This window comes from Erpetoichthys calabaricus, chromosome 8 (genome assembly GCF_900747795.2).
Source record: "Erpetoichthys calabaricus chromosome 8, fErpCal1.3, whole genome shotgun sequence".
Classification (NCBI taxonomy): Eukaryota; Metazoa; Chordata; class Cladistia; order Polypteriformes; family Polypteridae; genus Erpetoichthys; species Erpetoichthys calabaricus.
Window position 1 is genome coordinate 17071982 of NC_041401.2, and position 27497 is coordinate 17099478.

General features: G+C 36.8%; 1 protein-coding gene across 3 annotated transcripts in view; it reads right to left on the bottom strand.

The window, feature by feature from the left end:
* Positions 1–27497, bottom strand: part of map3k20a (mitogen-activated protein kinase kinase kinase 20a) — a 221435-nt gene that overhangs the window by 117293 nt on the left and 76645 nt on the right. For all 3 annotated transcript variants that reach the window (XM_028806282.2, XM_051930670.1, XM_028806284.2), the window contains exons 8-11: positions 20321–20407; positions 16373–16447; positions 14592–14698; positions 8276–8411 (exon numbers count right to left, since the gene is read on the bottom strand). In XM_028806282.2, the coding sequence (XP_028662115.1) occupies positions 8276–8411; positions 14592–14698; positions 16373–16447; positions 20321–20407 (405 nt within the window). The remainder of the gene's footprint in view (positions 1–8275; positions 8412–14591; positions 14699–16372; positions 16448–20320; positions 20408–27497) is intronic.

Consider the following 27497-nt stretch of genomic DNA (forward strand, 5'->3'; position numbering starts at 1 on the left):
CATTTCTGCCATCATTCACTCTTCTCTTACTACTGGTATTATTCCCTCATCTTTCAAAACTGCTGCTATAACCCCAATACTAAAAAAACCTGGTGCTGATCCTACTAATTTCAATAAGTTTCGCCCCATTTCTAACTTGCCCTTTATCCAAAATTCTTGAAAAAATAGTAGCTATCCAACTTCACATCCACTTATCTCACAATAATCTATATGAAAAGTTCCAGTCTGGTTTTCACCCCCTTCATAGTACAGAAATGGCACTTGTTAAAATTACCAATGACCTCCTTATGGTTGCTGATTCTGGTCTAATCACTATTCTCATCCTCCTTGATCTGAGTGCGGCCTTTGATACTATTTGTTATACCACTCTCCTTAATAGATTATCTTTGATTGGCATTACTCACACTTCATTTGATTGGTTTAGATCCTACCTCTCAGGCCGCACTCAGTTCATACAGCTTAAAACCTTCACATCCCAACCCACCGCTGTTACTTCTGGTGTGCCCCAGGGCTCTGTCCTGGGGCCTCTTCTTTTTATTATTTACCTTCTCCCCCTTGGCAATATTTTTCGCAAATATAACATTAATTTTCACTGTTATGCTGATGACACCCAGCTCTACCTTGCTGGAAAACCCACCTCCTCTTTTCCACCACCTTCGCTTATTGACTGCATTTCTGAAATTAAATCCTGGTTTTCTTCAAATTTTCTTAAATTAAACAGTGACAAAACTGAGGTTCTCCTCATTGGTTCAAAATCATCATTATCCAAAACCAATAATCTTTCTCTTATTATTGATAACTCTGTTGTTTCCCCATCATCTCAGGCCAAGAGTCTGGGTGTCATCCTTGACAGTACTCTATCTTTCCAATCTCACATTAATAACATCCCCCGGTCTGCTTACTTCCACCTACGTAATATTAATCGCATTCGCCCCTCCCTCACTCCTCATACCACTGCCATTCTTGTTCATAGTCTTGTCACTTCTCGGCTGGACTACTGCAATTCACTCCTCTTTGGTCTCCCTAATAAATCTCTTCATAAGCTTCAGTTAGTCCAGAATTCTGCAGCACGTATCATCACTCAAACCCCATCTATTCACCATATTACTCTGGTCTTGCAGCAGCTTCATTGGCTCCCGATCAAGTTTCGTACTGATTTTAAGATTCTGCTATTAACATTTAAGGCCATCCATAACCTCGCCCCTCCATATCTGTCTGACCTTCTTCATGTTGCCATTCCCTCCCGTAACCTTAGATCCTCTTCCTCCACCCATCTGACCGTCCCTCCAGCCTGTCTAACCACCATGGGGAGCAGAGCTTTCAGCCATTCTGCTATGTTTCCTATGTTGTCCAAATATTCCTATCAGGACTTTTTAAAAGCTGTCAGGGTCTCCACTGCCATTGTAAGACATAGTTTTGTAGCCTTTTGTTTGGATGCGTATTTGTTTGTTTGTATGTTAAATAAAGTTCCTCTTGGTTTGCTATATGTGTCCTCATGTACATGATTCTCTATTAAACTGACACTATTTTGCATTTGGATCAGTTTTATCAATACCTTTGAGAATTTCCAAGACCTGGAGTAGGTCATTATGTTCTCTGAGTTCTCTTAGCCTTTCCAGGTATTCTTTCTTGTGATTAGCTATGAACCACCCAATATCACTGAGATTGCGCAGGTGGTAAACCAGCTGAGGGTAGAGAAGGCTGCAGGGATCTGTGTGATCCGAGGTGAACTTCTCCGGGCTGGTGGTAAGGCTGTCCTCCTGGCATTGCAACCAATCTTTGCTTCTGTTTTGGAGACGGGCGTCTTCCCAACTGACTGTAAAACAGGACTTGTCATCCTATCTGGAAAAGGAAGGGTGATCACCTGGAATAAGGCAACTACAGGGGGATAACACTACTCTCGGTGCCAGGTAAGGTCCTTGCTAGGGTCATCCTCAAAAGGAAATGTCATCACTTGCTTATCTACCAGACACCACAGCAGTCTAATTTTATGCCTAAGAAGTGTATCATCGACCGCATCCTGGCACTGAGGGTTCTCAAGGAGGAAAAATGTGAATATCTGCAGAGTTTGTTTGCAGCCTTTGTGGATTTTTGTAAAGTGTTTGACGCGGTTGATCGAGCTGCCCTGTAGGACATCCAGAGGCTTCGGGGGATCCCTTTAAAGTTGTGGAATATCACGGCTGTCCTGCACACTGGTACTGTGAGTGCTGTGCAGAGCTAAGGCAGAACCTCTGCATTTTTCCCAGTTGATTCTGGGGTTCATCAGGGGTGTGTTCTTGCTCCTAATCTGTTCAGTGCTTGCATGGACTGGGTGTTGGGCAGGGTCATGGGGTCCAGCAGGCATCTGCTGGTGAAGAGAAATTCACTGATCTTGATTTTGTTGACAATGCTGTGATCTTTGCAGATTCAATGGAGGCTCTGTTCGGGGCTCTCAAGTGACTGAGCAAGGAGTCTGAGTGACTGGGCCTTTAATGACCTCTTAGACACAGCCATTAATAGTGTAGTCTGTGGAGAGAGTGTCAACCTTGTCAAGAGATTTATTTGCCTCGGCAGTGACATTCATATCTCTAGTGACTCTTCCTATGAAGTCAGTAGATGGATTGGAAGAGCATGTGGGGTCATGAAGTCGCTGGAAATGGGTGTGTGGTGCTCCCAATATCTTTGCAAAAGGACAAAGGTCCAAGTCTTTAGAGTCTTGGAGCTTCCTGTTTACTATGTGGTTGTGAGACATGGACACTATCCAGTGACCTGAGATGAAGCCTGGACTCCTTTGGTAATATGTCTTTTTGGAGAATCCTTGGGTACTGATGTTTTGACTTTGTGTCAAATGAGCGGTTGCTCACGGAATCCTGAATGAGGCACATTACCTGCATTGTGACGGAGTGTTAGTTATGGCAATTCTGCCATGTGGCGTGATTCCCCGAGAGGGATCTGGCTTGCAGGTTACTCACGGTTGAGCACCCAAGCGGCTGAACCAGTCCAAGGGGACGCACACTTAACACCTGGCTGCGGCAGATAGATGGTTATTTCCGGAGGGTGGGACTGGACCACGTGTCTGCCTGGAGTGTTGCCAACCAGGAGCTCGAGCTGTTTTGTCATGTGGTGGGTGTGGCAACACGCTGTACCAGTGCATGCTCCCCAACCTGACCTCATCTATACCCAGCATTGCACAAAGCATTCAAATTGTAGCAATTTTACTGTTAATGTAATGTTCCTTGATTTATATTAAATAGTTTTTATAAGATAATATAACCTAAGAAATCTACAGTCATGTGCCCATAAGTGTTTCACTTACTCCAATCATTACTAAGTGCTTTAAGAGGTTGACTATGTTTCATATCAAGTCCAGCATATCACATACATTGAACTTGCATGAATTTGCCTACCATGGAAATGGATCTGCACTATTTACTCAGTGTCACCCACCTGACATCAACCCACCTATACAAAAGGAAAACTTAAGTGGGAATGCTACTTATTGACTTCAGTCCAATACTCAGTGCAGTTATCCCTATGAAGCCTGTAGCAAACCTCATGGCACTGGAACTAAGCATCACACTATGCAACTGAATCTAGCATTTCCTGACTGTTGCATCTCAGACTGTGGGGTATGGTGTACACAGACAACCAACCAAGAGCCATGTATGAAGAAAACCAGCCCACTACTGTATTCTGTTTACTGAAATTTCTAGTTTTGCATAACATAAAGTAACATTAGTGGGTCCATAATACGGACAGGATAAACTTCATGGTATAAAAACAACAATCTGTCCCTCAGTGTCTTCAGCCCAAACAAACTGAATTTAAGCACTGATACTACTAATGATACTAAAGGGTCTACTGTGGAAAAACTTAATACCTTTAGATTATTAGGGTCCACATCACACAGTATTATTTCATCACCACCTTTTTGTTAAAATGAATCCACAGTGATTTTTTCAAAAGGTTAAGGAAAGTCAATTTGAAGGTTTATGGATGTGGTGAGAGAGGACATGCAGGTGATGGGTGTAACAGAAGAAGATGCAGAAGACAGAAAGATAGGGAAGCAGATGACCCACTGTGGCAACCCCTAACGGGTGCAGCCAAAAGAAGAAGAAGAAGAAGACACTTATATGAAAAAGCAAGTACACCCCATAAATATGTTTTTTTAACATTCAGTATTCAAAATTCTTTAGTTTCTGTACACTTTATTGTGTTGTAGATTTAATTTTAAATGGACAAAAGTACCATTTTTGACCATCAATCTAAACTTAATAACTCATAATGGCAAAGTGATAACAAGTTTTCAGAAAGGTTTGCAAATTCACTCAACATAAAAAACAGAAATTTCTCTTTCATAGAAACATTCAGACCCTTAATTCAGCACATTGTAGAAGGCCCTTTGGCAGGAATGACAGCTTCATGTCTTCTTGGGTAAGTCTTTAAAAGGTTTTCACATGTGGATGTGGGCAGTTTATCCCATTCATCCTGGCAGATTCTCTCAATCTCTGCTAAAATGGAAGAGAGTCATCTGTAAACTGCCATCCTCAGGTCTCTACACAAAGGTTTTATGAGGTTTAAGTTTGGGCTTTGGCTGAGCCACATAGGGACAGTCAAAGACTTGTTTTAAAGCCACTCCAGCTCTGTTTTGGCTTAATGCTTTGAGTCACTGTCATGCTGAAAGGTCTCCCCAGTCTAAGGCTGCATGCACTCCAGAGCAGGTTTTCATTAAGTACCTTCCTGTATTTACCTACATTCATTCTTTCCTCGGTTCTGACCAGTCCCCTTGTCCATGCTGTTAAGAAGCACACCCATTGTATGATGCTGCCACCACCATGCTACACCGTAGGGATGGTATTAGACAAGTGATGAGCAGTGCCTGGTCTTCACCAGGCTTAGCACTTGGAAGTTCTGCGTAAAGAGTTCATTTTTTATCTCATCAAAGCAGAACATGTTTTTCCTCATTCTCTCAGAGTACTGTAACCTGTTACAAGCCTTTTACTTAACAGTGGTTTCTGCCTAGCCTCTCTATCATAAACGTCCAATTGATGGAGTACTGCTAAGATGACGATCCTTCTGATAGGTTCTCTCATCTCAGCACAGAATTGCAGAAGTTCTGTTAGAGTAACCATTGGGGCTTTGGTCAACTGTCTGTCTAAGGATCTTCTTGTCCAGGAACTCCAACTTCAGGAAGAGTCTTGGTGATTCCAAACTTCTACCATTTTATAATTCTTAAGGCCACTGTGTTCTTGGGAATGCCCAAAGCTCTAGAAATAATTTTACTGTCTTGCTCTTATCTACACCTCACATAATTTGACTGTGGAGGTCTACAAAGATTTCCTTGGACTTCATCACTTGGTTTTTCGCCTGATATGCAATGTGAACTGTTGTACCTTTTTAAGGTGCCCTTTTAAAAATAGTTTGGATAAATCAGATTGCCACAGGTGGACTCCAATCAAGTTCTAGACACATCTCAAGGAGAATTTAAGCAAACAGGATATACCTGGCCAGAGTTTGGAGTGCTGCAGCAAAGTGCTGAATACTTCTTTGAATGAGAGATTTCAGTTTTTGATTTTAATGAATCTGCCAACCTTTCTAAAAACAAGTTTTCACTTCATCATGATGTGCAAAAGTACCAATTTATATATTTAAAATCAAACCTACAGCACAATAAAGTATGCAAAAAGTGAATGGGTCTGAATACTTTCTGAATACATTATATGTGTAGATATAACAAGATTTGATCTTAAACAGTCTTCTTAGATAAAAGTGATGTTATTGGGAAAACAATTAACTACAATAATTTTTAATAAATAAATAAGCCATTTCCATCTGTGGAAAAAAGTACGTACACCCTTGGCTCTAATAGCTGGCATTGCCCCTTCAAGTAGGCCTTTCCTATAACTGCCTAGCAGTCTCCAACATCACCTGGGAGAAAGTCTTTCCCACTTCTCGATGCAGAATTCAATGAGCAGTGTGATGTTTGAGGGGTATCTTACATGCATAGCCCGTGTCAAATCTCCTCACAGCATCTTGATGGGATTCAGATTCCGGCTTTGATTTGGCCATTCCAGAACAACCCATTTCTTTCTTTTCAGGCATTCCATGGAGGACTTACTGGCATATTTATTGTCATTGTCATGCTGCAAGGTCCACTTTTGGTTGAGCTTTAATCTTCTAACACATTACCCTCAAGTACTCTCTGGCACAATGAAAAATTCATAGTGGATTTTATGATGGTGAGCTACCCAGGCCCTGATGCAGCAAAACAACACCAAACCATACAATTTCCATCACCATGCTTTTCAGTTGGTATCAGGTTCTTCTGGTCAAATGCTGTCTTTGCATTTCGTCAAACAAGTCTTTTGGTAATGTGGCTAAATAACTCTACCTTTGCCTCATCTGTGCTACTGTTCCAGAATTCCTGGTCTTGCCTAGGTGTTCAGGAGCAATGTTTAGTCTTGAAATGATATTAGTTCTGGACAGCAAATGTGCCCTATTGGCACATCTCTCATGTTGATCTAATTTGGGCATTCTTTTTCTAACAGTAAGCTCATTCACTTTGACATCAACAGTGGGAAAAGGAACTTGGAGGTAATGTGATGAAATTCTGGAGTTCTTACAGATTTCTTTCAGCATCTTGCAATTCTGCTCTCAGGCTAAACTTGTTGGGTCTGTCTGGACTGAACATGTTTGCAGCTGTTTGAAATCTCTATTTGTAGATGATCTTCTGGGCAGTGGACTGGTTGATTTCTAGTTGTTGAGACACGTTTTTAAATCCCTTCCTAGACTTCCAGGCACCTTTAAACTTCTCCCTGACCTTTAAAGAGGTCTTTTGATCTAGACATGGTGATATCACACACTTTAAAAACAAAGAGCAAACCAAACTAAATGTCTAAGGTTTAAATAAGACAGGTTCTTCACACAAGACCCTCTTTAATGATGCTGTAATCATTTGCACCTGATCTGATAAACTTGATTCTAATTTTAGCATCTTGAGGTAGTGAAAAATGCAAAATTTGCTTTTATGTTTATTTAAATTATACAACAGAATTCAAAATATAAATATGGAACAATGTTTGCTATATTATATCACCTTCAACAATAGACATTGTATAAATGAAGAATTCTAATATGTCCACATATGTTAATAAAGAAAAAAACATTTCATGGGATGTACTTACTTTTTCACATGACTATACATTAGTAAATGTGATTGAAACAATGTTTGATCACATCACTCTTACAAAACGAAAACAAGGATATCTACTTATTTAATAGAGATTTATTTTAAATGTTTTTCATTCTTCATAAATATACAAGAAAAATAATTATGCGAGCAATACCCTGTAAGAGGAGAACGTGCATCCCGGCCAGATCAGTAGATGTTTAATTACCTGGCTGGGTCGCCAATTCGATGACGCAGACAAAGTGGCTGGCAGGACAAGAAAATATTTTTGTACCCAGTCTGTACGATTTAATAAATGAACCAGCGGAAGCCAAAAATAGGGAGCTATGTAATCCCCCATATGCCAGGTGGCTGCATGGTTGCTTAGGAGACTGAGTCTGGAAATGCAGCCCTGTGGGAGTCCCTACGTGCCGATACAGGGCGCTGTCAGTGGGGAACTTCCTACTTTCCTTATGCCCCGGAAGTGCTTCCTGGAAGACATGACATAGCACTGGAGGCATTCCCAGAGTCCACTGCCTCGCATTGATGACTCAAGAGGCAGTGAGCTATGGAGGAAGGAGAACTGTGCTTAGTGTATTTTTTTGTTGTTATTCTTATGAAGAAAGTGTTGGGGCTCAATAAAAACCCTTTATTTAAGCATAAAGTGTTTTTGGGCTTTATTGTGACTGCAGTTTGGGGCATAGTGGCACCCCTTGGTGGTTACAGCCTGCTTGGCTTTAAAAAAAAAACGGGCTTGCTGAATGTAAATTTCACATTACACTAAACCATATTTTGGTGATGAAAGAGATTTTCATTAAATGTCATTTGTTGCTTATTCTATTTCACCTATTTTACTACTGTAAGTATGTAGGATGATGGATACACATGTTTACTTATCAGTAAGGCCTTCATAAATTGATAGTGCTTGTCTTTAAAAAAAATAAAAAAACATGCCACATCTTTTGAATTGAACGTACCCAGAAGCTTAAGAAGAAAATGTGCCACTTTACATCTTTGATCAAGGATATCCAGAAATTCCATATAGCATAATGAGTGAGCAATGATTAAATCAGTTAAATCTGCAGTACATATAAGAAAGAAGTTCTTATTTCACATGACAGCACTAACCGGTGTGTTGGACTGCTCTACCAATTTGCGCTCCCACATCTTCAAACGTTGCTCTCTCTCCTTGAGTTCTTGCTCTTTGGTGCTTAGGTCACGTTCCAATTTTTTTAACCTCTCTAGAGTTGCTTCAATTTCACACCTGGAAAGAATGAAAAGACATTTTGGGGTTATCATCAAATTTTCGCAAAATCGTTTTTTCTCCTTTGCTCATACCAACAAGGCAAAATGTAAACATTTTAGATTACTAGACACTGAGACTGTTGAGTACATAAAATATTAATAATTAAGACAAATTATTCAGTGTGAAAGAAATAGAAAATTGTTGCAAATGTTTATTATATTGGCTATAATTCTTGGGACTGCTTAGACTTTCGACCTTTGTGCTCACCCTTCAGATTTCTACAGCTTTACTGAGCCAATCAACATTTAAGCACATGTGATTTTAGTAGACTGCTAGTCTTAACCAGGCTTTGGAACTAGATCTACAACTAAGCATCTTGTGCTGTTTTTAATTTTTGATCTTTATTTACTTTGTTCTTTCTAATTATTCAAGTGTATTAAATACATATTGATTTTGTAAAGTTACCTTGGATAAAAGCAATGAAGAAACTAACACCAAATAATGATAATTGTAACAGTAATCTACAGCCCTTGTATAAAAAGATGCAATGTTCATATTTCACCAGCGGGTGGTGGTGTGCAGTGTTGGCAGAAAAGTCCTCAAACCTCAAAATTGGCAGGGCTATTTACAAAACAGTCAGATGACATTTTTTTAAGCCTCCTATTGTCAGTTTTTCCATTTGCGCTTTGTAATTCATTTGATTGGTTTCCCTTTAATGGAAACATTGCTACAGAATTTCTTAATCTCCTCCCTCTACTCTTAACACTCAGGTTTCACCTCTCTGCATTCTCTGTGACAGCTGATGCTGAAAAAAGAAATGCAAAGTGAGGAAGATAGCAGAAATTACTGTAGAAATTACTGAACAACAATTTAAGACCAGAATGTAAAGACCGGGATGAAAAGGTGTACTGCATTTTTCTTCTTGTCAATCTGTCACACTGAAGCAGATTGAAACTTTTCTTCTGAACAGTTTTACATATCTAAAGCACAGCAATTAACAGAAATACACTGCCTTCTTCATTATCCTGCAACTTCTTCACTGATTCCACTGGAAATAAGGGATGTACCTATGCAGAAGCAACCCCTTCATGGTCAACATGAAATATTTCATTTATCTAATAGTTAAATTCCCAACAAAAAGAAATGTTACACTGGTACAGTGGTTAGTGCTGCTGCTTTACAGCTCTTGGGGCCCAGGTTCAATTCTCAGCCTAGTCATAGAAACTTAAATGTTATCCTATTCCCACATGACTTTTGTTGGATAATTCTGTTTCTCCTAAACACTAAGGACATAAACCTTGTGTTAGAAATAATGTCAACTCTATATCAATTCTTTATTTAGGGAGAATGGGTATGTGTGTCAGCATTTCTCATAATGAACTTATTATCAGCACAGTAAGAAACCACTATATCTCCAGTGATGATTAGTGGCAGCAATTTAAGATGGCAAACTTAAATAAACTGATGCTTTCATGTCCTTCACCTCCTGAATGAGATATAAATCGCCAAAGGAAAGCCTTTGAGGTTATGCTGAACATTGTTGGGACTCACTGTGACAGAAGAAAGATAAAGTAAAAAAGTATATCTGAAAAAAATAATTTGTTAGTATTTCTCATGCATGAAGTAGAGATTTTATTTTTAGTAATACATTTGCATAAATGTCCTCAGTGTACCATGTGTGAGCCCACATGATGTAAAAGAAAATAATACATATACAAAGTGAACAACTAACTGCAGAATAATAAGTTGCACAACAAGCAAGTAAGATTTACTTAAAAAGGTTTCTTTCTGTAATGAACATGGTGCTATAGTTCATTAATTACATTTTTTCCCATTTAGAACACATGCAGAGGTATGGACTAAATTTATTGTAACTGACATGCATGATGATGGTTTTCAGTGCAATGCCTCAGGTAACGACAAAACTGTCAAAGAGATACCCTGTGATATGGTTAACATGCATTCTTATTCAATGTAAAAAAATTGGTTAAAATGTCTGATTCAATCAATAATTATTGAAAAAAAAAATTATCGGTGTATTCTTTTTTTGTGTGATGCCTTTAGAGTTTATTAAGAAAAAATAATGTGTGCAGCTTTCATCAACTATGTAAACCATTCTAGATAGAGTCATATTAAAAGTATCAAAATTAAGTCACCAAACTTTATGTGCATATGGAAAGTATTATGACTAGTGAGGCCTGCCACCCTGGCCATAGTGCCATTGTACGGTGCACCTCACGCTCTAAAATAACTGAAGGAAATCAGCTATATTTCAGCTCATGGCAGAGCCTATAATTAGGGAGGTGCTGTAGGTAGCAGAATATTATTCTTAATCCTAGCCTGCCATTTGAAGTAGCACACAAAGCCACAGTGAAATTAGCATACAGGAAAGTTAACAATAAGTTTATTTTAATATTATAATTTCCATGCCATGCTTTTAAATATACATTTTGTCCTTGTTTGATTTGTATACTTCTGTTATGTCTATGTAGAATCTAAGAGTAACTGATAAAAGTTTATGGCTTTGTTCAGTACTGGTACATCATTTTCTTTAATAATAATAATTAAGGTGTCATTTTCTGTTTCTCATGAAAGAAACATATGTCTGTCCCGGTTTACACAAACTTGTAAATGTGACCATTTTCTAATCAAAGAATAAGTTATAGAGAGTCAAAAACCACATACAATAATCAATTTTTTTTTTTTATATGAAGTTTGCTCCCTTAATAAGTTAATTGACCTTATTAGCATATAATGAGATGGGCAAACACTGAATGGTGAAAGGCTGCAGCTACTTCAGTGTCATACCCACTAGCTTGATCACAAAATAATGGATTGATTAACCAGAATACTTGGATAACAAAATGTAAATCATGATGACAACTACAATTTAAAGAAACAAAAATGAAAAAAAGTAAAACATTCCCAAGTAATAGAGAAACATGATTCCTATATTCCAATAAAACAATATGAAATCTGTTTTATAATTTCTAGATTGACACCAAAACACAGAAACTGGAAAATCACAGGTTTTCTAATTAACACAGGATATCGATCAAAGGTAAAAGTTTGTTAGAAAGAAAACATGAAGCCATGATGGGGCCGTAACACTGAGTAACTGCTATTCACATTAAAAAGTACTACTGGCTCTGGTTCAAAAACAAATTCAGGTACAGTGAGATGTTTTTACTCCACCACTCTTCTTATACAGCTGAAAGTTTATTACTGAAACCACTGATATTTAATTAGATTTAATTTACATTTCAATAGAAACATTTTGAGTTTCTCCCTTGGGAACTAATAAAGTATATTTTGTCGAATCGAATCTTCTCTAATCTAAAGTGTATTAAAAATAGCACATCACATGGTGAACAAGATCAAAACATACATTACACAGAAATTACAAAGAAAGGGTGATTCCTTAAGGACAACAGGTGTGTATAGCTTTTCAGATTAATCCATGTATTCAGGGCTTAATGCCTAGCTTGTTCTTAATTTCTAGCTTTTCCTTATGAGTTTTTACAGTCTGTATATCTAAAATTCTGTCTGTCTGTTTCCACAGCACACAAAAACAACTGGACGAATTTTAATTAAATCGCAGGCAGGGTTTTGGGTGCTTTGGTAGGATGCTGTACCTCAACTAGCAAAATAGGCTAAAAAACTTTTGTGCATATTATCTTAAATTGTTTATTCAATTTCATAGTAACACACAATGAAAAATATTGACTACTGTTTAGCACTTGATTAGGAGGCTGGCTTTTTCAGTGATAAAAAGACCTACAAAAGTGTTTTATGGAAATTAACTTTAAGTTAAAAACCCCAAAGAAACTATGACTGGGGAACACTTTTAATGGGGTGCAGTGAAGTAGAATTGGTATAAATATCTCTAATTCCATTGATTATTGTAATTATTCATTGCAATTCAAACACCACCAGTTTACCTTCATCATATAATTTGTCTTGACTCGTAATAAGGAACAGAGCCTTATTACTAAACCATTTTTAGTTTCTTTAAATATTTAAATGATAATTCCATGTCCAGTTCCCAAAAAAAAAGATGTACATATCAGAACTTGATGTGTAATGCTTTAATATTTAAAGTGACCAGCTGAATAGTTTTCTAAAATTTGTGTAATTCAGTTTTTAAATAGTATTTTAAAAAGTCTATAATCTTTGTGCAACATCTAGGTGAATTGATTTACTGACCATATTTATCTACTCATAAAATGACAACACCCAGCCCCACTTGAAGTTGTCTTCAAGTTGCATATCTGACATGGCATAGTTCACCACAATGACACTCAGTGCCTGAATGCCTACTCACTTCCTTAAACTCAGCAACCACAAAAATTAGTTACTTCTCATTGAACTCTGTGGATACCTTCAGAAAACTTACACAATCTAAATAAAAACTTTAAATGTACAAAATTAGTTAATCTTTTACTACAACCCCCTCCCAACCCAAATCTGTGTTTAACAGTTGCATGACCTTTAAATCCCATATCCTTGCAGCGATGAAAATGTCATGTTATCATATGCAACAAATTACTAGAGTCCATCTATCTTGACCAAGCAAAATGTTGTGCCACTTCTTGTTATTGTGATAGTGGGGGTGCATTGCATGTAGGTTCAGAAAAACAAGAATTTCAATGTAATCTGTTCATGTGACAATACTACTACTGCTGCTACCACTACTTGTTTACACTAGGTCCCTAAGAAATATCAGACAGTCATCAAAACCCTTATTACTGACTAAGAAGAAATTTTGTTTCAACACTCTAGAATGCATTTTCTATCTTTACACCATATAAAGCTAACAGACAGTTAGATCTTTTGACACTGGCCTCCTTACTGTTCCAAGATTGCATTCAGCTTTGTGGCTTCACCATGCAAGAACTCCGTTCCTAGATCTATTCCTCAGGTTCCATATGAATTCATTTTCAGGCTGAACTCACTGGCTATCCCTGACGTGAGTTCCTGGGTCCCTGTTATTGTACTGTTAACACCTCACTGTTCAATATTTATGTGGACTACAAACCATAAACTGTACTGAATATGTTTCAGTTTACTGGGTTCTGTTAATTTATACTGTGTTTTATAGTTTTGTCCTATAGATGTGCTTGATCTGTATAGCTCCTCATTATACAGTACAGCATTTTGTATATCATTATTGTTATGTATCCTGATTTTTAAATTTTATATAATTGTAGCCTTGGAGTTGTATAACTCCTTATAGTTAACACTTGCTGATTAAAATATGCCAAGTATACTTCAAATGGCTTCTTGGTGCCCGTCAGTAGTGCTATGTGTGTGTTTATGCTTAATAACAATACTCTTATTTTATTGTATTCTTGGAAACCCTGTAAAGCAACTTGTTTGATTTCTTGATTGAACATTAATATAAAAATATTAATCCAGCCCACAAATAGTTAAAATTATAGTTCAAAATTAAATATAGAAAACCCAGCCCACTAATCCATTAGTGGTTCGACAAGCACACTACAACACCCATACACTAAGATGGATGGCGATCTACCTGGCAGTATTTTTGTGGGAATATGCAGAATCTTTGGAAGAAAAATCTCATTGACACATACAAAATATACAAATCCCCTGATGACAGAAGATATGCAGACTCTTAAATGAAACTAGCAACAAGTAAGTGTAAATACCACCTGCAATGCCATCATACCATCTGTATTTGAAAGAGCTCCCTCAATTACACAAATAATTTTTATATATGTAGTCACAAAGGGAGAGACACTGGGAGGAGATTCTGGGTGATCAGAATGGGCAAGCATGAAAAGGCCTGACATTTCAGTGAATTGAATCCCTAGTATCCCTAGACTCCAACAGATGAAATATTATATACCCAAATGTCAAAAGGTAAAAATGGTGAAGACAGAGTGGACAAACAGAATGAACAAAGCTAGGCTAAGTTTACTGAGGCTGTAATAATGCTATTCTTGATCCCTCCTTTCCATTGGGCATAGCGGGGACATCTATGGAGGAACTGAGTTTGCAGTCATTGTTAGGCAACTTCTCTTTAAGAAATGATAGATGAATGCTGCTGTCCACAATGAAGCTAGGAAAGGGCAACTCAATAACACAAACACAATCATTTCATACAAAATTTTTCACTAATGTCAGTTGAGTTTTCCAGATATAAAGTAATTGGCTTGATGAATTAACCATTACCTCCACTCTGCTTTATTGTGCAGGAAGGAGTTGCACTGATCAGGCAGCTGACTGTCCTTGGACATCAATTCCAGGGTCAACATTATTTGTTTAAACACTGGTCTTTTCTATAAACAAAGCAAAACAAAAAAATGTAAGTCATCTTAAGAAGAGACTGAAGAAACTGTAGACTTTACACACACTTTTACTGCTGAGAGAGATATCATATTGGTATCCTAATACCAACATCTTTTTTGTCAAAGATTGCAGATGTAAAACTTGGAAGTCCCGACTCTTCAGTTTCCCTCAGTTTTGTAAAACTCACTAATTTCATGCAGGGGAGCTGATGTCTATCCCACCAATAAAAGAAAGAAGACAGGAGCTAACCATTGACTAGTGGAGAGTCCATCACAGAGCACACACCCTCATAAACACCACTTAAAGTAACCAATTTATGTAAAAAATATGTTAGGTTGAAGAAGGAAAACCCGAGTAACCATAAAAAAGAAAACACAGATACAAGGAGAATGTGGAAACTCAATACAGACACTAACTGCAAGGGGATTCAAACACATTGTCTTCAAACTGGTGATCTGAAGCACTCTACAACATAGTTCCAATTAAAAAAGCAAAATGTTTGAACAGGGCTTTGACAGTGGGTTTAGTTATGTTTATGTCTGAAGCAGAACCAGGGTGTTGTACCGTGTTAGCCATTATGAATGTAATGATTACATCTTGCCTGAAGAAGGGGCCTGAGTTGCCTCGAAAGTTTGCATATTGTAATCTTTTTAGTTAGCCAATAAAAGGTGTCATTTTGCTTGAAGCAGAGAAACAATGATGACTGAGTGTGGGGGACATCAGCCTGAACAGTGTGGCATGTGCATATTGTGTATTAATGTAGAAAGACTATACAGAATGACAGAGGTGTGCTCAAGTGTGGTGCATAATGATTCAGTTAAAGAAATGGAAGAACACTAGAAAATAAATAAATTGAATTCATTGAATGAAGCATGGTGATACAGTTCTTTAACTTGTCTGCCCAAAACCCCAGAATTCTGAAGTCAGATAACAGCAAGGGCTCTCTCTATATGGAGTTGCATGTTGGTTTCCTCCAGCTACTTGATTTTCGTCTCACATCCCAAAGACTTGCAGCTTAGATTGAATGTCAACTCTAAAGTGACCCTGCTTGAAACAGTGAAAATTTGTGAGTGATTGGCCTTCACCAGAGATTATTCCTGTTTTTTGCTTCATGCTGCTTGGACAGGTAGCAGCATTCCATGAGCCTGTACTGGTTAATAAACTGGTTCAGCCACAGTAGTCGGACACTATCTTTAATTCTTCCTATAAGATACTTTTCCTTATATTTTCCTTTGTTTGAGTCTTTTCACCACTTTTAACTATCTGATAATATTTTAGATGGGCTTAAATCAGATTTAATTGTCTTGATCAAATCAGTCCTTTGCTGCACACCACGCAAGTGCAAATTGTTGCATTAAGACAGAATCAAAGGAGGCACAAGCTCCTTATTTATTGTAAGCTTGTTTGTAGCTTTTACTGCATAGTTTGGGAAATAAACGCATTTGTGTATTATATGGTAACAAATGTAAAAACACAGCATTCCATTATACTGATTTAGATTTCAAAACTGGAGATGACAAAGCATGATTCCTCCCAAGGGCATTCTATTCTGGAATTATGGAACAGCATGTATTAGGGGACACTGAACTGCATAAAATGTAGTAATCTCATATCAAAGTAACGACAGCTGGATTGTGGTTTTATTTAACAAAAAACACACGCACCTTTGCATCTGTTTCCCAGCACTGTCTCATTAATTCAGCAAAACTTGGTGGGCAACTGCTAGGAATGGTCAACCTCTGCAAAACAAAAAGCATCCACATTATATCCACTTTAATATATTCACTTACATTTATTATTAACTATCTTTAATAATGATAATAGTTTGGTAATTCATAAAGAATTAATTAATGCACTGAAACTGAATCCTATGCAACTACTGGAGACTGTGTTCTTCTCAGAGGTGCAGTACAACAGGTGACATGACTCTCAGGCAGCTGACGTCAATGTGCCGAGAACTCTGCAGTGACACATTTATTTATAAATATGTTGACAGCTTGTATAAGAACACGCTGCTGCTATCTTTATTTTTGGTATGGGTCATTAGTTGGCACATTGAAGTCACTAGGATATGTCTATCTGAGGTGATCTCAGTCTCAGTATTCCAATATTTTTATCCTCATTGTTATGAGGAAAATGCATGTCTTTTCTGTGTCCATGTGGAATTCCTCCTATATTCCAAACATGTTCAGGTAAACTAGATTAATAGAAACTCTAAATCGTCCTTTTATGAATTTGTGTTAATTTGCATTTGATTACCCTGCTGCAGACTAGCACACCATTCATGATTGGAATCGACCTTGTCTCCTGGGCTGCAGGGATAGACACTTACATCTCGCAGCCCTCTAATCATTAAAGCAAATTTGGAAAATAAAGGGATTTTTTAAACAGCTTAGTAAAGGAAAATAGTTTATGATTGTGAGGAAAAAAGTAATTAGTTTGCCAAATAAAACACTTCAAGAGTGGACTATACAGACTTCTTATCCATTCCTATTACTGTACTTCTTGCAAGATGAGTTCAGCTAATGCTCTCTCACAAGTTGTACTTTCTTCTCAGACAGAAGCAGCTGGAAAGCATGTAAAAGAAAATGGCAGACAAAACCTCGTAATAAATCTCAACAAGACTCAGGAATTACACCTGTGATAAACTAAAACCTTTAAAAGATGCCGTAGATCACATTAACAGACTTTAGTAATTTTAAACAAGAAGACCACTTTCTTTGCATAAATGCCTTTCTCTTTCAGAATCCTTTGAGATTTGAGTTACACTTCATGGCTGTCCTAGCAAAAATGAATCAAAACAACTTTTTATTTATTTCTGGTGCATCTCCCAAACAGACAATTTAAGTTTTCTTTATTTGCTTTAAGTTATTTCTAAAATTAAAAAGCAATGTTGAGAGTGCAACAAGCAAACAGAGACTCATCTTGACATGTTTTAGGCACCACAGAGCCCACTTTATTCATAACTTCTAACATCTTAAATCCTCCACAGAGGACTCAGTCACAAACTAAAAATGAGCAGAGGACAGTTAGTTTGTCTTATTTGTTTAAACAACTCACTTATCTAGTTTAATCAAGTTTGTTCATGTATTTAGAGAAATCTACTTAAGGTATAGTGATAGGTACAATGTTTCACATTCTCAGAATCTAAAATGGGCCAAAGTGCTGACCAATTTCCTAAAACTGCTTCATCCACCACTGCATGCATGAGACAACACCTTTTGGAAATTAGAAAACCAGACTGATGCCACCAATTACTATTTTCCATATAGACGTTTTAAAAGAAAAAATGCACTCATCTATTCTTTTTGTTAACATGTTAATTCAGTATTAGGGGAACGCAAATGTAGCACAGCTTTTCAAAACAGAAATTTTGGTCAAGCAGTGTGGCCTAGTAGTTATGACATGACATTTTAAACTAAAATGCTGTTCACCCCGTCTAAAATTCCCTCTGTGATTAAGTGCGAGTCAATCAAATTGTGAGTGCTGCAGTTGGTTTCAATGAAAAGTAAACAATTGTACTATAGCTTTGTACTCATAAAGCACTCTGGGTTTGTGTGATCCTGAAAATGTCATTTCACCTGCCCAGCAATTTAAAAAAAGTATTTGTAAACAGGTGTAGTTGTATAAATGGCATATAAAACTGCCATCTGATATCTATCTATGAATTCAATATAAAGGATTAAGAGTAAGTGTTGCTGGTCGTCATGCACTCTTACAACACTAAGAATAAATACACAAGAAGTGGCAACACAGTGTATGCAGCAGTCACAACTTGACACTGTAATTTTATATCTTGTTTACCTTCTCAGACACCTATGAAATAATAATTTAGACTTGAATTTGCCTATTTGGTTAAATACTTGCCATCATGAGAATGATACTTGGGCAACTGCCTGCTTGATATAGATGATGCAACTACAATTTTTTTACCAGCTGTCATGAATACCATGGTACCCATTACTATACATACGACTAATGAGATAGTAAGTGCTGTATGCCCGCCATGCAGGAGAAGAATTACTTCATTAATGGAAACATTTTCAGCTTTTCAATTGTTAGTGACAAAGGCGATTAAAAGGGGACTCTGACTACACTGTACTGATTATCTTTATCTCACTCCTCTCAACGTTTTAACATATCAAGAGGCTTAGAATACTCTGAACAAACATCAGAAAAGCAGGCCTATGTCAAGTATGGCAGATCTCCCTTAAATTGAAGATTCAGATGAGAGCTGGCCATTCAGTCTAACATCAATGGACACTTTTAGCTTCCACTGAGTTTCAGCAATAAGACTTGATATACAGTGGTCATTAAACAGAACTTACATTAACTTAGCTAATTTTTGATCCAAAGTGAATTGCAAGTTCCAAGTGCAAAATGCTTTTTCTGTTTCTACAGGTGGAAAAGCGGCACTAACCAAGGGTCAGGCTGTGAGCCAGAGGTGGGAATGAAACCTTGACACTTTATTTTAAATAGTGCCTTCTCATAGTAAACACCATATAGAAGACCTTTACAGGACAAGTTTAATTACAGTATTTCTATTGAGATACCTGATCGCCACCTAAGAGTCTCTACAACCCAGACTCAATGCCAATGAAAGGTCAAAATGATTTTTATTTCACTAGAATGTGTGCACAAAAATATCAAAGAAATATACTGCTTGGCTTTGTTACACAAGTTTTTGCTAGAAAGCAAGGTGAGATGATTTTTCCATTTTCTTACCTCACAAGATGCAATAAAAGCCATCCCTCTCTTATTCTAGTTCTGCCTTTCTAAAAATTCTGCCCTGTCTTCATTGTAGTCAGTAAGCATTCACCAACCTATACTTTCTCACAATGAATAGTTTTTGAATCCCACTTGATCTTGACTCCCAGGCCAAATAAAGGATCCACTTTCAGAATACAGTATGGGTCTATTAAGTCTCAGGGTGGTCAGGTCACAGGAAATTCTGCTGGCTCCTGATGTTATTTTACTTATGAGCCCCGGCCTACCATTACAAGGCCTGGTATGTATGCCATAAGCTACTCATTGTAATGGGAAGTAGAGACACACCTGCACTACCAGATGTCTTCCATATATTTTCTTTTGCTCAGGAGATTTGTGTGTATCTACTTCCACATACAAAGACTGATGCCCCCTGCCTAAACATTCTTAAGGTGCTTTGGGGGTTTTGGGGATGTATAAAAGCCAGTGCAGGTTTCTCTCTTTATCTCTGTCTTTAAGAACCTTCATATCAAGAGGCCACACTTGTATTTGGTAAGAAATTACCATTTGGATACCTTTTTATCTTATTTTCTCTACAGACATTTCTTGGAACTTTTACAGAAGGAAGTATAGCTAAAAAAGGCACTAAGATTGTTGTTGAAGGAAAGACAAATTAGCTACCATATGCATGTACCTTTTGCTTAGTGATGTTCAATAGAACCAGTGGTAGAGAGTAATGTGTGGGTAGATAGACCACTAAAAATGTCAGTAGCCATTAGTAGGACTCAAAAAGGAAGTAAATCATTTTTGTGAATCTGTATTTTTAATTTACTTCCTTCAAACATGCCTAATCCACTTCACCTAACTCAGAAAATACAAGAGTGACCAAAAGGAAGATACTGTACCTCATTTTTCTCTACAACTAGCCAAGCAACTTGTAGCCCTTCCAAACCTTTGAAAGGAACCTCTCGAGTCAGCATTTCCCACAGAACCTGTGGACACAAACAAAAGTAACACACCTCATTAGCCTCAGAGTATAAAACAAATTACTTTCCTAAAATTCAGGTATACTAACGATAAAAATTACAGTTTAAAATAGACCAATGATTACAGTAAAAAAGTTACAGGTTACATAAAGGTACTATTGAAGACTACTTTCGTCTTTATTACCTTCAGTTTCACTAAATAATGCTCATTTTCCTTAGTTTAATCTTTCTTACTTTTGGTTTACCAACATGTAAATAGTTGATCAATAACACAGTTAAATAAAAAAACCACAGTGCAATTTGTTTCCTGTCTAACTACTCATAAGCCCCATTTATACTTTGTCCTTCTAATCAGTCTTCCATATACCATATGAATTCAATATAGAATGATCAGAGGCATAGTGACCATTGACGGTGGCAAAGCACTTCTAGTTCACTTGAATTGAAAGTAAAATACAACTGCTTGACTTCCTCAGCAGTAAGTGATTATTCTAAAAATATCCCCAACTTTATGGAAATTTATTCTAGGAGTGAGTACAGAATGACATAGTTGTTCCTAACAAAAATGACCCCTTTCATTTTAATGCTATAACAAAAGTATAAAACTCAAGCAAAAAAAAAAATGCCTGAAATTAAAAAAAAAATAAGAACAGATACATCACTGAGAAAAATAGTATTATATTACTATTACTAAGGTGAAATATTATCTTCCTTAACGTATTTCCCAGCACCAAACTTGTTTTTAAATGTTCATTTGATCTGTTGGGAAGCATCAACTCACATCAGCCTACATTAGAAAATACAGCATTACAAGAATATGTATGTTTGGCGTGTTAGACATATTTTCTGACTAACGACTTTGTTCCCCCCTCCCAACAGCACATTTACACTGTACCTAAAGAAGAAATATGAATATCTTCTGGCATGCAAAGTCACAGATTTTCCAAAGAGAGATTAAATACAATTGGATTATGGCAATGAAAAGGGAAGAACATGTTAAAGTATGATTAGTGCTTGAACTTAGTCTTTATACAGGATGAATACCTTTCTTATATAGGACACCCCACTGAGTGTCCTAGTGGCAAATTCAGAGGTGGCTCAGCGAATTGGATAAGGGATGAATGAAAGTTTAAGAGAGGAAATGAGGTTTTCCTGAATTTGAATACAGCTAGATGCTGAGTTGATTAAAACCAAATCAGCTTGAATCTTCTTCAATTTTCCTCTCTTAAAGGCACGGTTTAAGAGTCATTATAACCACCTGCAATAAAACGCAACATTCAACCAAAAAAAAAAAAATAAATTAAACACAGAAGCCAATAAATACTAGTAATCTGTTGGTGGCCCTGATTTTACTTCAATAAATAAAAAAATCAGTCATGGAGAGCAGGCGCCATCTACTGTATAGATCATTATAGCTCTAGAGTTTAAGATATTTGAGTTATGTGCAGAAATATAAATACATATTAAATGGAAACAACAAATACATATCCAGCCAGCCATCCATCATTTTCTTAACCTGCCCAGGGAAGCTGAAGCCCATCCCAGCAAGAATTGGGCATAAGGCAGGAACAATCCCCTTGAGAGGGTGCCAGTCAAAAACATATTTAACCACTAAATACAAAGAAATACAGTGATAGTATGATTCATATATTTATCCTCTTATAGAAGCTAAATGTGGAAATGAACAGTTCTAAACTACATTACAGAAAACAAGTAAATATTGAAATATGTTTATCTTTGAAATTGTCCTATCCTTACATTTGTCAGACAGAAAGAACTCTGGACAGGACATCAGCTACACAAGGCACACTCACTCACAACCCTACTGTATACTGGACCAGTTTAGTGTCACTAATACATTTTTTGGGATGTTGGAGTAAATTAAAATTCCCACAGAAAACCTGCACAGAAATTAGCAGAAAATGCAAGTCAGGTGACAAGGTAAAGAAAGTGAAAATAAGGGAACAAGTTGCACATTCAGAAGCAACTAGACACATTCAAAAGATAATAACAAAAGATCCAGAGAGAGAAAAGAGAAAACAGAAGACATGCCCTTTCATGGAAAAATAGAATCAAGAAGTACCATATGGTGGCTGGAAAGGTAAATACATAATTGGTACTAGGGAGAAAGGCATGAAGGTCAGTTGCCAATGCAACCAAAGAACCATAAAGTAAGTAATAATAGTTATAGTAAGTAATTTGTTTTGATAACCGGCTTATTCTAGTTTAGAAATCTGAGTAGCTCAACAGTGTGCAATGTAGAAACAAACATGGATAAAGCATGGTTTATACTTATCGTGTGAAGCCGGCGCTCAGAGCACAATGCAAAGCATGCGTGCAGTGAGTGACCAAAAAACATTTATACTTACTTTGGCCCATTCAATCAGCGCATTAATATTCTCCTAGTCAATAAGTGACAGAGTTTGGTAAGTGTCACATAGCTAACAATGTCACAGCAGATGTTAGACTGACTATAAGAAGAAGGAAAGGAGGAGGTGGACTGTCAAGACCTATTGACACAAAAGTGGTGAAGGAAAGGCAAGTATAATATTCTTGTGAATGGAGGACCTACACAATGAGCTGAGGCATTTCAAATGTTTTTTATGTCTTCCTTGCCTTTTGATGACCTGTCATATTCACCACTTCGTTCATCATTCTGGCACCCACTTAAGTAGCTTCTCTTTAAAATTCACCATGTTGGATACATGGCTGCTTCATCCACTGTAGAACGTAGTTAGAAAAATTTCTGTGTGCAGCATGTGATGAAAACACCATGCAAGGGCGTGTATCCAAATCTGATGTAATTTTTGCCACGTGGCTCTCATGCCTAGTACATACATTGTACAGTGTATGCATTGTATATACATGTATACATACATTGTAACAATGTCATCTCTAGACAGAGGAGCAGCTTCAGTGACAGACTGCTGTCACAGTCCTGCTCCACTGACAGACTGAGGAAATCGTTCCTCCCCCAAACTATGCGATTCATCAATTCCACCCGGGGGGTGGGGGGGGGGGGTAAACGTTAACATTATATAAAGTTATTGTCTGTTTTTACCTGCATTATTATCAATCTTTAATTTAATATTGTTTTTTGTATCCATAAGGTGCTGCTGGAGTATGTGAATTTCCCCTTGGGATTAATAAAGTATCTATCTATCTATCTATCTATCTATCTATCTATCTATCTATCTATCTATCTATCTATCTATCTATCTATCTATCTATCTATCTATCTATCTATCTATCTATCTATCTATCTATCTATCTATCTATCTACATGTCATATATAAACTAGGCTTAATTTTGCCAGTTTATTGCATTCACTTACATACCTACAAACTCTGAGCAAAAAAACCTATTTAAGATTTAGAAAGAAACCTGAATACTTTGGCCAAATACCTCACTAAAAAGGGGAGAACATGCAAAATCCATACCAATAGTGACTGGTTCAGGATGTGGACCCAGGACTCCATAGGTGATGTTTAGCTACACCAGCTACTGTGTCAAAGCATTTTTCAAGTTTAGGTTAGCAAGTTTATATGAACAGATACTGTAGGCATCTTATTGAGTTTTTTACTCCATGACCAAATCAAGAGCTTGAAATTACATGTGGTGAACAATGGAGAAGTGCTTAGGTATGAAATGTAAAACATGCTGCTCTGTCTAACCTATGAGTAAACCAAGTAAACAAAACAATTGAAAATTTATCGTGTAAGACTGGTGACGTACAAGTGACCCAAGTTACACAAAAACCAGGATGGACCTAAACTCCCCATGACCCTGTAAGGGGAGTCTCTGTAATTCTCTCCTGGACCAACTCATCATTCTTTAAATATAGCCGTCATATTATCTTTACTCACTCGCATTTTGGACAACTTCCAAAACTCAATACTTTAAAACAGCATTCACTTTTACTGAGTGATATTATTTTTGTAATTGTAAGTATGGAGTTTGGCTAGTCAAATTTAGGAAAGCAGTTTGTGGTGCTAAATATTTCACATGCGCACAGTATATGTTTGCAATATTGAGCTTATCTTGAACTCCCACACACTATGGTAATTTTTTTATGAAATTGCAAACTTTGTTAATGAATCTTAAATGTTACAGATATCTATGCATTCATTCATCCTTTGATTTTCTGAATACATATTAGTATTGCAGGTAGCCAAAGAATATACCATATAATACATACAGTAAGATTCTTTTAAATGCATTCTCATCTGCATTAAACTTTCATGATCTTCGTGGGGCCTCCTGCATTTTCCTTTGGTATTCCACTTTTAAGTTTAGATTACTTGATGACTATAAATTACCTGCCAATGAGTTTGGCCTGAAATACTGCACAGCACTAAAATATAAGGAGAAAGACCACATAAACACAATGAGTTCATTAACGTTTACAGTTTTTTCAAAACATATTTGACAGATTTTAAAGCACTGTCCAGTTTTATAGGTAATTAACCTTATATTTGTGTGAGGTGTTTCTCCTAGTACTCTATCTTTCTTCCCAAGACACTTGTGTTAGGATAATTGGTCCTGTGTGTACTTGTGAGTCCCTGCCTTGCACTTGCTCTTGTCTGAGTAGGTTCTGGCCCACTATTACACTAAACTGGATTACGCAGGTTTGAGAATGTTTCTTCAGATGTCCCAGTTTTAAGACCTCTTAAAGGTATCTCCACTGCTTTTAGTGGAAAAGGGTATTTTTGTACAAGAAGTTATTTCAAGATGTGTCTCAAAGTGTATTTCACCCATCCATTAATTCTAGGAAATAGTGCCAGTAAGAGCTGTAGCCTTACCTTAATGGCAGCAAAACAATAACCAACTTTGGACATAATGTTAATTCAACTTGGTGCATACATCATAAACACTCACTCATTCGGAGCTATGTTAGGTCATTTTTGATTTTATCTATTAAAAGTTTACAATCTAGTGAAAGTGCGAAAAAAATCAAAATAAGTTGGAAAGGAAGAGAAATAGAGACAGAGCCATTAAAACTCTGCAATGTCCTATCTTCCGCACAATGCTGAATGATAGACCTCTGTCCAACGTGCAACTGCATTAGATTAAGTGGAGTTGAGAATGTTATGTTAAGTTGCTGCTAAGAATACACCAATTGTGTCAGTCATTAGGTTTGCTTCATACGAAATGATTGTGTGCAAAGCTGTTTCCTGACTTTCGCTAAATACTGCCAGGATAGGCTTTTACACGTCTGTGATCCTGAATTAACATAAGCCAGTGTTAGAATGTTATGTTTCATCCCCCCTCCCGCCCCCCCAAAAATGCTTATCTTTCTACACAAATTCTAATACTTCTAGGATGCACTAAATTTACAGAGGTTCACTGTGTGTCTCATAAAACATATCTTGTGACACTCTATCACTCACAGAACACTTCCAAACCTTCAACAGAACCTGCCAAACAACAAATACCCAGAAATACAAGGGCTCTGATGGAAAAACCCTCATGGGGCCATTGGCATCAGCTTCATGGAATCTTGCACACCACACAGTTTGTAAACCCTCCTGGGGAGTTATGAGAAGCAACAGGCTGTAAAATAGCCCTTGCCCAAATATGATACAGAGGCTATTAAAAGTTTTCATGCTCTTGGATTTTTTTCACTTTAATTGCACTACAATATGTAATCTTGAAGCGCTCAGAAACCCCAAATTTTCAAAGTAAAAACTATACATTCTACATAGTTCTAATTAGTTATAAGTAAAACAGAGAAAATATTTTATTTCATAATGTTATTTATTATCAGCCAGGCAGCAAGACTTCTAATCTGTATCACTTTTTTTAATGCATTTTCTATTTTTTTATTATTTTAGCACTTTTATACTATATTTCTGTAAACATATTGAAAGACACTGAAATAGGAAATTTTGTAGAGAAATAAAATGAGGTTTAGATTGTCCACTATATGAGTGATTGTTACAATATCTTAAACCATTGGATCTTTTCCTCAGAGCATTAGAGTATCTACTATATTAGTGATCATTTTCACATCTTACAGTTAAGTGCTTTTCATCTCTGTAGGGCAATTGTAATTTCTCATTACACACTTGGCAGTTCCAAATCTTGTTAATGCCTTCATATACAGCACACTTCATTCAATTCACTAAGAAGTGATACATTTCTTTGTTGCCATACTGATTCAATTGTTGAAAAGAATGAGGTGCCATTTAAGACTTAATTCATTCTTAACAGTATATATACAGTATATACTGAAACATTTACACTACAAAGTATATAAATACACAGTGTTCTTAGACTGTGTTTCATACTTTACATATTGAAATGCATACACTATGTACTGAAATTCGTACACTCTATAGTGAAAAGCATATACTGTATATTGAGATTTTATCTCATGCACTCTATACAAAATTTTTTACTAGTGAACATTGATTAACTTAACTGTAACAGGACTGTGATAAAGTATTTTTAAAATGTACTTAATTTGCCAGGTATTGACAAATAAGCAACAGCTATAAATCCAGGATGTTGTGAATTTGTGTATTTTCTACTGTAAGCTTTCTTCAGAACAGAGTCTAAGCGTGTACAAGTACTTCGCTCATATTGCCTCTGTGTTGTGATATTGTACCAGAAAGCACAGCAAACGAATTGTCTCTACTCCAAACACAGAAAAATTTGTTTATCATTATTTCTTTAGAATAATAAAAATGACTTGTATTCCACTGCACTGCTTTTTTTCCATTCAATTCCATTCTCAAAACTGCTTAATCCAGTTCATAATCTTCTCATTTTAGGGAATGTGGGGTGGGTTGGGGCGGCACCCGTCCCAACAGTATCAGCTAAAAGGTGGGATTCTGGTTTTAAATTCCTGGGATTCTGGTTTTATTTATTTACTTATTTATATTAATTTATTTATTGTGTGTTTCTTTTTTTTTCTATGTTCACTGTCTGCAGGGGCACATGCAAACAAGCATTTCATTGTACATGGTACTTATACACATGATAATAAAGAATTGAATTGAAATTGAATTGAATTGGAATCAACTTACAAATTCCTTACTTACAATGTAGCAAAGCATGTTGGTCAACACTAATGGTGAAAGAACAGACAAAC